This window comes from Macrobrachium rosenbergii, chromosome 22, assembly GCF_040412425.1.
Source record: "Macrobrachium rosenbergii isolate ZJJX-2024 chromosome 22, ASM4041242v1, whole genome shotgun sequence".
Classification (NCBI taxonomy): Eukaryota; Metazoa; Arthropoda; class Malacostraca; order Decapoda; family Palaemonidae; genus Macrobrachium; species Macrobrachium rosenbergii.
The window spans coordinates 20147586-20160741 of NC_089762.1; the positions used below are offsets into that span (position 1 = coordinate 20147586).

Sequence of the window (13156 nt, forward strand, 5' to 3'; positions counted from 1 at the left end):
GCATGCTGTGAACAGTTCTAAAGGTTCCCTGTTGCTGTCCTTCTGGCCCCTAGACACAGTGTTTTATGCCATTTACTTCAGATAAGTTTCCGTTGGTCTTTTCTTACCCAGCTCTTGAGCTTCTGTAACTTTACTTACCTCCAAGTTTCACTTCATATTTAAGAACAAATCCTTTAAATGGGCTCTGTGAGAGTAGAGAGATGCCTCAATGGACTTTTGAAATGTTTTAATAAAAAGCTCCTTTGGAGAAGATTAGTGGCTGATGCTCCCTTGGGGAGATTTTGAACTGAGTGTATGAAATGCTCCTCAGGGTTTTTTTTATGGTGAGCATCATGTCTCAGACTTTCACAGATTATACACCTTTACTCTAGGAACCGCAGTTGAGTTACACTGTACAAAACTATTGAGTCATAGCTGAAGACTTTCACAGGGCAGACCTAGAGGCTTTGTTATGAAATTAGAAATTAAATTTGAAGCAAGGTAAACCTAAAGTTGGACAGCTAGGAGGGGAGAGCCCAAAGGGACCAGATGGAAAGTATTAAGCAGAAAGTAACGCAATTATGGCCAAAGGTCACTACAGAGAACCTTCCAAAGAATAATCTTTTTCATTACAGCACTCCTGTAAATTGTGGTGAATTCCATATTAAGAATAACCAGTTTTTGCCTTTAGTTCTTTCTATTTCAAAACTTTTATTGCTTGTCATAGATGAGGTGACATCATTTTGTTGCTATAGTTTTCACATTCCAAAGTAATTTAGAAAGTGGATTTATCTTTGCCTTTCATGGCATTTTTCTTGATTATGCAGAAAGAACAAATGGTAGTGTAACTGGTCAGAGTGTAAACCTTATACATACTATTGGAATTCATCATTTATTTAAACTACGTCAGTCTATCTTTCAATCTTATCAGGTACCTGTCAGTCAAGGGGAAATTCATGGAAGTACAGATAATGGTGTAGAATGTCCTCTGTGTTTAAAGACTTTTCCACCTAACATCATTGAGGTATGTATCTTTCTGTTTGCGATATTTTTGAATGTTCATAAAGATGCAAATGCAAATGATAATGTTACAGGTTTGCTTATCTGATTAAGTAAAGGAACAGAATCCTCAGTTACTGTATTTATAAGTGTTATTGGTTATTGGTTATCTCTTTCTGTGTTCAATGCACTCATTTTGCTCTTACTTGCAGCAGAGCATTTTACCAGATGTGTGTTTTATTTCCCTCCTCATCATGTGATCCTGTTTACTTTTAGTGTATGCTTGTATATTTTGATGTATGTTCCTTTCAGTTTACAAGTAAAGGTTAATCCATATTTTTGGTTTGTTTTGCCACAGAAACCCATCACTTTATGGTGGCCTAAATGTATATCAGCCCCATTTCCAAACATACTGTAGAAGAATCCACCGTGGCTCTTTTGTATATCCAGATTCGAAACACAGACTGGTAGAAAATGGTCATTTCACATATGTCTATTTTCAACAGACATACTAGTTTAGCTCTTAAGAACTGGCGCTGTTTACACTTTTCCATTATTTTTGCCTTCTCTTAGTTAATTCAAGTTTTTAGTGGTACAGTATATTCATAATTATTCAGAATCATAAAGCCTGGAGGCTAAAGTAATTTTATCAGTATAGCCTTACTTTTATTACCCAGTGAGTGCCTTGTTACTCCTGCTGGTTACTGTAAGTCCCATCTTTTGCTTCCTTTCTGCTTGGTCTCCTGACTTCCCGTGCACCAAAAGATTAGCAAGGCTAGTTCTTCCAGGAGTGACTTGTTGAGTAGTTACCCTCATGATTCTAAGCATGTCTCCAGGAGTAACTTGTAGCTCTCTGAGATGTGCTTCTTCAGACAGTGTATATGCACAGCCTGCTCACTGTGCTCATATTCCTAGCACATCAACAGGATTGAGTGGCTTTCTTAACCCAGATGATGTCCTCTCCCTCTGATGTTACTTTGTGTGACTCGTCTTTCAACAATGATTGCCTTTTTTCATAAGTTTTGAGGCCTACAGAGAAGTCTCTACATTTATCAGGTTTTACCAACCCTGCTTCATCGTCTTTGTGTGTTGGAGACCAAAGTTAGGGTCCTTATACCTATATTTTTTAGTTCAAGGGAAATGACTGATATGTTGCGTGCCCACTTGTTAACCATGCATGATGAGTGCGACAGGTTAGTGTGAACACTCATACCCGAGTAGCCTGCACACTTACTTTGTCCCTGCTTCTGTTGTTGCTGTTGCTCTGAGGCACAACATGCTCCATGCTGTGAAAATGGAATATAAAATTTAGGCCAAGACCAAGTGCCTGGACCTCAGAGGTTGTCCAGCACTGAGAATAATTTTAATACAATTGTTAGGAGAGGGTGGAAAGAAAGATGGAAGCAAGAGAATATGAACAGTAAAAAGAAATGAAAGGGAGCTGAAGGGAAGCTGCAAAGATCCTTAAGTAATGCCTACAGTTCACTGTGTCCCTCTACTGCAGGGGTTCCCAATCTGGTGCTTGTGAGCGCCTCTGTGCTCTCTGATGGTTTGGCAGAGCTCTTTAAAATTGTGCTCATGAGCACCAATTCTTTGTAGGCCTAACTGCTGAATTTAAAATACCCTTAGGCCTTTTTGTTTTATATATATATATATATATATATATATATATATATATATATATATATATATATATATATATATATATATATATATATATACAGTATATATATATATATATATATATATATATATATATATATATATATATATATATATATATATATATATATATATATATATATATATATATATATATATATATATATATATACTTACATATATATATATATATATATATATATATATATATATATATATATATATATATATATATATATATATATATATATATATATATAAATTAGTTTATTATGCCGACGTTTCACGACAATTGCTATCGTTGCATTTTATATAAGTAACTTACCAAGTAATTACATAGCTATAGTTTCCACTCAACGGCAGCTAAGATTCAAAATCTCATGGGTAGCGCTTCAGTACAGTTTGTGTAGGTGATCAGCCCGTCCCACTAACGGAATATTGGAACGACCTAGCAAACAGTTCTGATTTGTTTCCTGCTGTCCTTGGTGGCAACACCTGGTCTGGCGGTAGCATTTTCATTGTTTTCCGGTTATTTGACTGGATTCTGATGGAGGACTCTTTAAATCAGTCATCGGAACATGTATTTTGTAGCCTTCGAGCTGAAATCTTTCAGGATGAGTTTTTTTTCTTGTTTTGTTTTACTTTGATTCAGTCATCATTGAGCCGCCGGTAAACGATGCCATTTGGCTTGATGGTTTGTTTACCGGTTAGGCTTCTGGCGGTGTCAATAATAGTTTTGCATTGAAAGTAATTCTTGGATGTTACGACATTCCATTATCAAAGTAAACTGTATGTTACTCATTTTCATTAGGCCATAACTTTGGCAATTTATGAATTGTTTTCTGGCTATTAACAACTAGCAAGCCGCCGATAATAGTTTTGTTTTTAAAAGTAATTCTCGAGTGTTACGACACTCCATTACAAAGTAATTGGCCTAGACACTAGTGTAAAACAATTGGTGTATGTTAGGCCTTTCATTAGGCCATAATCTTTGCAATTTATGAATTGTTTCACGGCCTTAATATATTAGCGAGATGTAGATAATAGTTTTATCTTGAAAGTAATTCTCGGATGTTACAGCATTCCATTTTAAAGTAATTGGCGTATGTTATGCCTTTTCATTAGGCATCAGCTTTTGCAATTCATGAACTGTTTGCAATTCATGAACTGTTTACCGACCATAGGCTGCTGGCGAGACGCAGATAATGTTTTGTCTTTAAAGTAATTTTCAGATGTTACGACATTGCATTACTATCTTTCATTAGCCCATAATTTTGGCAATTCATGATTTGTTTATCAGCCATATGCTTCGTGCAAGCCACTGATAATTGCCTTGAAAGTAGTTCTTGGGTATTTTGCCATTTCGTTAACCCTTAGTGGACAGATTGAGCTTCAGTGTGAAGTAAAACAGGTTTGGGGAGGTGGACGGATTGAGCTTCAGTGTGAAGCAGAATTACACACCACTGTTATGGTAATAATGATTCGAAACAAAGGTGCCAATACTTCTATATGCTATAAATTCACTAATGGCAACTTTTATACAGACGTGGGAGTTAGGCCAGTATCAGTAATGCTTGTGACTTCAAGGGGGAAGGTGCTGCACCTCTCTCTCTCACATGAGTCTTTTTGTAAATTTGCTTGTAAATATACAAAAGGGTTGCTGTTGTTTTTTGTTTTTGTCTTTTACGATAGTATGTCGGTTGTAAATGTAATTTTACAAAGAAAATTGCAAAGAAATATTAGAAAAAGCATGTAAAAGTAGAAAAGAAGTTACTGAATCTTCCCTCTCATAAATTTATGTAAATATTTTACGACAACTATGCAAAAAATTTGTTACTGCTTTTATTTCTTATCTGTTTTGATATTGTGTGAGCAGTAGTAATAATTTTACAAAATCCAAAAAACTTATTTATTAGAAAAAAATATAAGTTGGTAAAATTTAAGATTGTCTTGTAAATGAGGACCCACAAGGGGTTGTAAATAGTAATTTTCAACTTCTCGTGGAAGGTAGGAAAATTTTTAGAATTTTTTTTTTTAAAAGTATGAATGTACGTGTCATTCTCTTTCCATTGATATGATTTTTTTTTTTTTATTTTGCCGACCTCAAAGTTTCCCCGGTCTGGGGTGCTGCACATTGATAAATTATGCCGTCCCTTAAGGATTAAGCCTGTGGCTTTTGGAATTATGAATTATTTACCGGACCTATGCTTCCTGAAAGCCTCCGGTAAATAAATTTTTGACATACCCGTCACACCTTCCTTTGCATAACTCTAAGTGCTAGGCAGAAAGTAGTAAGGAGAGGATTGGGGGCTTTTCTTGGCAGCTACAAGGTGACATTCTTGACAGCCAAGAACAAGCTTGCGCTACGAACCTTCCTGCCACCGATCTCGGGTGCCAGCTTTGTCTCCAGCACCCTCTCTCATGTGCTCGGCACCAGCGCTAGCGCCGATTCTCTCCTACTAGCCGTCTTACCACATGCTCCCACGCCTGGCTCCCTTGCTTCCATTTCTATACCTTTGCCAGTCTTGTCTTGGTTAACACATGTTAACCTTGTTATAGTGAAGTGTAGTGCAGTGGAGGAGGTGACTACTCATCCCCCAATGCTCCTAGACAGGTCCCTGTCAAACTCCCTTTGCAAACCTGGGAGGAGGCAAACTGGAAGTCCAAGGGAGGTCGGGGGTTTCACATGGGTTGTTGCCCCCTCAGTCGAGCCTGTTGCGGTCCCAGGTATCGGCAGACAGCCACTAGAAAGGCGTCTTGTTGGATGTGTAGTGGAGGAGGTAACTATCCGGCCCTTATGGATTTCATAAACCCAGTCCCTGTCAAACTCCCCTGCAAACCTGGAAGGAGGCATACTGTCAGTCCCTATCGGATTTCATAAACCCAGTCCCTGTCAAACTCCCCTGCAAACCTGGGAGGAGGCATACTGCCGGTCCCTATCTGATTTCATAAACCCAGTCCCTGTCAAACTCCCCTGCAAACCTGGGAGGAGGTATATTGTCAGTCCCTATTGGATTTCATAAACCCAGTCCCTGTCAAACTCCCCTGCAAACCTGGGAGGAGGTATACTGTCAGTCCCTATTGGATTTCATAAACCCAGTCCCTGTCAAACTCCCCTGCAAACCTGGGAGGAGGCATACTGCGGTCCATGTGAGTCCGATAGGGTTACCCCCTAGTCTAGCCTGTTGTGTAAAATATGCCTGATTGGTGAGTGTCAGTAACTTTGAATAAACATCCACGCAGTAAAAATTCATTTTTGAATCTTCAATGCAAGTAATTTAAAATTTATGTTACCTTTAAATAAACAAAGGCTAAGTCTTTCACTTACTAATTGGACTGCTTCTTAATTCCAAAATTTTAAAATTATTGTGGTGCTCTCACAGTTATCCAGAAAACAGGTGGGTGCTCATCAGCTTAAAAAGGTTGGGAACTCCTGCTTTACGGGGACTCCATGCTAGGGGTTTGCCCAGCAAGGACCAATACACCATGCATACTGCTATTACTGTTGTGCCTGCTGGTGTTGAAGATTCTGCTAGTTGTGAGATTCATTCTTATTATGTGCTTACTATGGAAGGAAATTCTTGTTGTTAGACAGTAGTACTGTTATCCTACTAGATATGATTTGAGATCATACTCTCTTCAGATCAGTATTTTTCAGCATCCCTGATTCTTAGAAAAGGATGCTCTCTTTGTCTTCTTGCACCCTTAAGCCATGTACTCACTATGTCTTGGAATCAGGAAATGAAATTTCAGCTCCTAAAAGGCAGCATTACAGAAGGTCTTTTAAAGATTCAAGTTCTTGAAGTGTTGACAACAATGACTTTTTTATTGCTGAGATTCCAGTGGTATGATGCAAATTACATTCCTCAAGATTCCTTGTTATCAAAGGCATCATCCATAGAAAATGAAAATGAAGAAAATTAATCATGAGTATTTTTATCTCAGGAAGCATTGGGATGGTACCTTTAAAATTGTAGGGGATAATTTAACATCCTCCCATGCAAGTAGGGCATGCTCAAAAGTTGAAACTTTAAACATTTTTACCTATATCTTATATATCCTCATGCTTTTAAATTGCAGCAGCTGACATAAATAACAGTTATATATGTATCACTGGTAAGAAAATTGATTGTACATGTTAAACCTCTGTAATGCTGGGTTCTCAGAGGGTATAATACAACTATTAACTCAAAATTTGGTACAGTGTTGATGGTCAAGGACCACCATAGCAGTATGCAATTTCCATTCTTATTTTAAAATCATTAATTTTTCACTTCAACTATTAATTATTATTGGAATTTCTATTTTATTTGTAATAATAATATATCACTGAATGTTAAATTATTATGCTTAAAAATGTCTAAACAAGTTTTAAAGTATAAAACTAAAAAAATCATGTAACTTTTTACTTTTAGAGTACTTGGCTAAATATGTTTCATGATGTTTCAGATGTTTTTATGTTAAAAATGAGCTAAATTTATTATTAAACACCTGACCAAATGTAAAACATTTATTAATTATTTACAAAGTAATGTTAAAATTAATGGATGTAACTCCATGAGTATTTCACAGCTACTTTGTACTATTCCTGTGTATTTTACCAACCATGAATAAAATAAAGTGATGGAAGGGCAGGAACAAAATGATCACCTGGGTAAAATATTTACACGCTCTACATTTCTTCTTTATTGAAGTTTATTCATCCTTTAGCTTCCTTTTAGGTCTGCTTTTCACGCTAAAATAGTGATCCAGGTTATGCCAGCATTAGATCTGGGGCACGATGTTTGAACTCGTTAGGCATCCACCAAAGAACCACAAACAAAGAAAAGCTCTATCCAGGGCTGTCTTCTTGCCATTAGGCATCCGGTATCAATTAAAGTCTGGCAGGTTTGTTTTATGTTAATGGTGAATGGCTACTGTCAATTTGTGGTTGAGACTTTTGAAACAAGCAATGGTAATGTGAGCACTGATCATGAGGTGACATATAAAGCATAGATATTTGAGATGCATAGCACATTGTTGGTAAATGCTTTTAGGTAAGATTTTTTTGGCCTGCTGAATAAGCATCTCCCCAACAGTGCTGAAAACTTCATTTCGTCTGGAATTTACAAGTACACTGGCTACCCATCAACCATACTAATTTCTGAATGTTTACAACTGCCTCTGAAAAACTTTGGGCAGCCTTCCAGTTAGTCTTAGCTCGTTAATTGCATTATGATGGTTGTATGCAATTTTACCTGTTATCTGAAAAACTCTGTCTTAATCAGCGGTTACCAAACACTGAATAAGGTGGGTATTTTTGGGGACTCAAAATTGGCAAATTAACAATGAAGTTTTGCCAGAGAAATAGTTAACTCATACATAAATTTCACTTTATACATACTAGTCAGTTGCAGCAAAATGCTTGTGTGCTGACACTCAGATTTTATGAGAAACATGATTATTCAGTACAAATCTTGTCAAAAATTGTTGCTTATGTATCTTGATCATTTTGGTATGCATATGTATTATATCAGTGAGGATGAGCCATCATCTACCATCAAATGCGCCCAACCATGGTGAGCATTTTAAAATAAGGTAAAGTTTTCTCATTATGGTGTTTTTTCTATCTTTATAATAATAATAATATACATAACATTATTGTAATAGGAAAACTATTTCAGCTAGATATTTTTTTTATATTATTGGTAGATGTTTAAAGAATGGTTTTCATTAAGTATAATACGGAGCAAACCCAACTTCTTGCCTTGTGGGAGATGCACCACCTCCCAACTTTAACAAAATAAAGCTACCAGCCAAAAATTTTGAAATTAAAACTTTCCAGTGGGACTTAAACCTATGCACTTAACTTGCTTCTGAGTTTAGTTCTTCCATTGTGACCAAAATAAGATCTCGGGAACAAAATTAAGTGAGCGAAACCCAGAGCATGCTCAATCCCGATACACCTAAAAGTAATGAGGAAAATGGCCAGCGTTTAATGCACTGTTGCCACATCAGTGTGTACTGTAAAGGGTAAGAAATGAACCTAGGTAGTTGTTGTAGACAAAGAGATTGAGCCATCTTGTCTTGAGTTCTTACATTCTATCATTGTACCAGCATGCACTATTCTGGCCAAAACCAACTACAAGAGAATTCTTTGAGATTGGTTGGTCTGTCTTATGGAGCCGGGGGCGACCACAAGAGTAATTCCTTTGAGGACTCACAGCAGCTACCAAAAATAGGTTTTTCCTATGTCAAAACATGCTTTATTAAAAAAGTATCAAATTTTTTTTTTGAGTATCATATTAATATATTATTTTGGATGTTATTCATTTTATAATCAAATTGTAAAGTCATAAAGAAATAGGAAAAGGAAATACATTATAATGAATTAGAATTTGGGAAAAGTGTGGCTGTGGAGAAAATTGGAATTAACCTCATAGACTGATCTAAGAAAATGGTTACATTATTGGATTATGATAAAGAATTAGGAATTAAAAGTTTACTGAATATATAGCTGAGATTCATTTATCATTCTATTGATTCTGAGAGTGTTTCATATATTACCATTCTTGGGAAAATTACATCATTAATTTTGCTTAAACAAAATATCATCAGAAAAAACTTGCCACTGGATATCCTACCAACACTGTTAACTCACCCTTCGGCTGTTCACAGTGCACTGAATAGCAAGAAATGAAACCACGCTGTATGGGGAACAGCTTGTTGCCGTAGGACTACCTTGTGCTGTTAAGAGTTGGCCAACATACCCCAGATATGTTCCATATATGCCTGTGATATTTATTTTTCTATGTAAACAGGAATTCATACCTCCTAAACTAAGTACTGGTGGTAAATATATGTAAGAATATATTCATGTTTGAAATTCTGTTTTGAGTAGAAATATACAAATTAGAGGCTAAACCGAAATTTTTTTATTCAACAGCAAAAAAAATAAAAAGGCAAAAATAGCAATATGGTATTGACAAAAACTGTGCCAAACCATAGTACAGTACTAGTTGCTTAGCCACAAACTTCAGAACTAAAGAGGTTAAGTCTGCACTTTTTCATGTAGCAAAGTGGATTTTTAGTTCTACATTTAATTGATATTTATTTTTAAAAGTAAGGAAATTTATATTCTCATAACTTCAATCTGTCATTTAGATATAAATTGCCATCGTAAAGGCTTATTCCCCTCCTTCTACCAGCCTACTTCTGTAAGTTAAATCTGAGCTTCTGCCCAGTCAACAAAGTAATGGAGATTTTATGCATAATTTTGTTGTTTTGCACTAAACCAAACTACCATTATTTGGCTTCAAAAGAATACCAAAACCAGTATTCTGCAATGAAAATAATTTACAGCAAGCATAAAGAGGACAAGTATTAGATACAAAAAAATTCAAAGGTTAAGTTCCTGCACAGGACAGTGCTTTTCTTAGTGAAACTCAGGACTTGATTTGTGAGATGATTTAACGGGAGAAAAAAAAATGTTTGTGTGGCTTCAGCAGCTGATCTTAATAATTGTTACAAGCCAGAGGAACTGTCTTCAAACTTTTGAGTTACAGACAACAGTAGTTATGGAAGACATTCTTCAAGACATGGAAAAGATGTAGAACTGGAGTTCCAAGTCCAGTGCTGATAACCCCATGGCTACCCCCACATATTTTTTTTCCCTCCTTACATCAGGTTAAGACAATAGCATAAGTGTCCTAGGTTCTTGTGAATGTTTGACAGGCCACCCCTGGCATTGAGGCTTTAGTCTGGCATGTCACATCTTCCATGTTTAGACCTGCAGATGCATTGACTCCAGCAAAGGGGGACTAAATTAGAAGGGTTTTAGGAGATGCTTGTGACTGCCAGCTGTCAGGAGTTACTTTTGGGAGCTAAAACCTGACCTCTTGAAATTGTCGTGGACAGTCCAAAGAACTTACTTTAGGAAAGGAGGCTGGTTGGTTCTCTGGGTCATGTACCCATCCTCAATATTAAGGTTGTAGCATTTTCTCTTGCTAATAGTATATTAAGAAATAGAGATGCTGAAAAAAGGGAACTATCTGATTTGCTGTTGGTATCATGTTATTAGCCTTTGGACAAAGAGTATAATGAACTGTCATCTCTTCATGGCATAACTGGTAAGATAGTTCTACTTCCTCTCACTCTCATTGGTCATAAAGTAATTAAGGCTGTGGGATTTTTCTGTCCCCTTCATCTGGATTCAACTCCAAAGAATCTTTACTCAGCACAGTATACATTTTGGAGTTACCCATCAGTTCTAAGTTTTTACTGTTTTCTCTAAAAGAAAATATAGAAAAGCAGCAATAATGGGAGATGGTATTTCTTAAGAATGATGTTTGGATAAAAAAAATAGCTATATTTTGTGATTCTGAATTACGTGGGGGTAAAGTGATTTCCAGTCAAATGAATTGAGCTATTGTAATGGTTATTACTGTACTGCTTAGCTAGTAGTTGAAAGTAAGTAGAGAAGAATATATGTTGTAATGACAGAAACTGAGAATGTTGAACGTCCATAAGTGCCAATCCTAATTTTACTCTTACTGGAGTGAGATTTCCCAGTCTCTCGAGTAAGTAAAGGAGTGTGGGTAGTGAGACTGGAAAATGTTACTGACTGAAAGTCTCATTCAGCTTAACAGCTGCTTTTTATGATTTTAGGTTTGAGGTCAGTGCTCAGTTGTACCCCTTGTAATGAACAGTAGATATAAGGAAGGTAGTAATTGTTCTTGGAAGTGGCAAATGGTACACAGTTTTGTAAGTTTGTGGTCAGTATCACTTTTTCCCTTGAATATATATATAAAAAGTCAAACACCTTCAGGCACATGCTTCGAGTTGTGGTGAAATGGGAATGGAAGAGGATCCAGTACCAGTGGGCGATCAGTTGAGAGGAAATCGCAAGCAAGTCTCACGCAGGGGAGATCATGCCAAAGAAGCCTCCTCAAGTGAGGAAGTTGTTGTATCTAAGTTTGTGTCAAGGAGAAATAAGCGAGAAAGGTTGGTGAAAGTTATGTACAATTTTTTTATTCAAAATTCTCTAATCAGTTGCCTTTTTCATGTGAATTTTTTATTATTCTTATTTTAAAGATATTATATACATTTTCAGTGTATAGTATATATTGTACTGCCAGTCTCCAGAAAATGTAGTCTGTATTTGTGGGTGCCCTATGTAACTTCTCATTGTGAAAGGCAAAAATGGAAAGAAAGAGGAATAGTAACAGAAAAAGGAAAGAGAAGGATATGAGAAGCAGAAAAGAAAGAAAAGATGAATGGCAGAAAAATATGGAAAAATACATGCTACTGGGAAAATATACTTTGATAGGAAAGAATGTTACTGAAAAAAATGCCATTTTCATTTTGCATACAGAAAAGAGCAAAAAGCACCAAGAGCAGGATAAACAAACTAACTGAAAACAGTTGGAGAAGTTTAAGATGAGCCAAACTGATTATATGAAAATCAGAGTGGATGGCTTATGACCATAATAATATACAAAGGAAAATGGAGGCACACTGCAAAGTTGAAGTTATAGTGGATTAAGATGATGGATCATGCTATAAAAATATCAGAGAAGGTGTAAAGAAGGCTGAAAATAAATGGTTAATATTGGAAAGTGTCAGTTTGGCTTTATGCCTGAAGTAGTCTTTTTACTGAAGAACCTACTAAAAGAATAACATGCTAGTGATATTACTGTATCATAAACCAAGACCAAGAGTAAATTTAGTGGTAGTTATAACAAGGATTTGAGATAAATATTGGTTTACAGCAAGGTTCAGCACAGAGTCCTTTGAGCTCTTAGTAACCATTGGATATAAGAAGTGCCGAAAAGGAGGCCCCTGTGGGCCATGTTATGCAGATGACTTATTGTTAACAAAGGACTTAAAAGTTGTTGAAATGTTGGAAAGATGCAAGGGTTGAATGGGAAGGGGAATTGAAAATCATTGTAAGTGAAACAAAGGGGATTATGGAAGATGCTTGGGATTATAGAATATGAACAAGCTACAAGACTTTTACCCCCAAAATGTTTAAGAGCAAATTTTGTAAAACAGTGGCAGTACACCAGGTTAAGGTGAAAGTGCAGATTTTATTAAAAGGGGCAGAATATTAACAGTAATATCCTACCCCTATCACATCTGTTAACCTAAGGACACATTGGAAAGCGAAGCAGACATTAGGGGTGTGAGTGGCAAATTTTGATGCACACATAAAACATGTACTACGTCATGCAGTAAAGACATGGAAGACATGATGAAGAAGTGTGACCACAGAATGCTAAGGTTCGTGACTCGAATGTGGTAGGAATGCCAGTGTAGATGAGTAAGTTGTGAAGTGTGGTTGACAGCAGCTGGAAAATAGTCTTAAAAGAAGAAGATAAAAAATTAATGGTACAAAGACCAACATTGCAGTCCAGGAAATTATGGGAAAAGGTCATAGGTAAAGAAGTAGACTAGGTGGACATTCCAGCAGTGTGTGTACAAGATGGAAGACCATGAAGATTGCTCATTTCTCAACTAATTCTGTAAAGGGAAAGTC

General features: G+C 36.3%; 1 protein-coding gene across 3 annotated transcripts in view; it reads left to right on the forward strand.

Moving 5' to 3' along the window:
* The window catches only part of LOC136850619 (BRCA1-A complex subunit RAP80-like), a 203384-nt gene that overhangs the window by 109107 nt on the left and 81121 nt on the right, over nt 1-13156 (forward strand). For all 3 annotated transcript variants that reach the window (XM_067124313.1, XM_067124314.1, XM_067124315.1), the window contains exons 3-4: nt 911-1003; nt 11447-11622. In XM_067124313.1, the coding sequence (XP_066980414.1) occupies nt 911-1003; nt 11447-11622 (269 nt within the window). The remainder of the gene's footprint in view (nt 1-910; nt 1004-11446; nt 11623-13156) is intronic.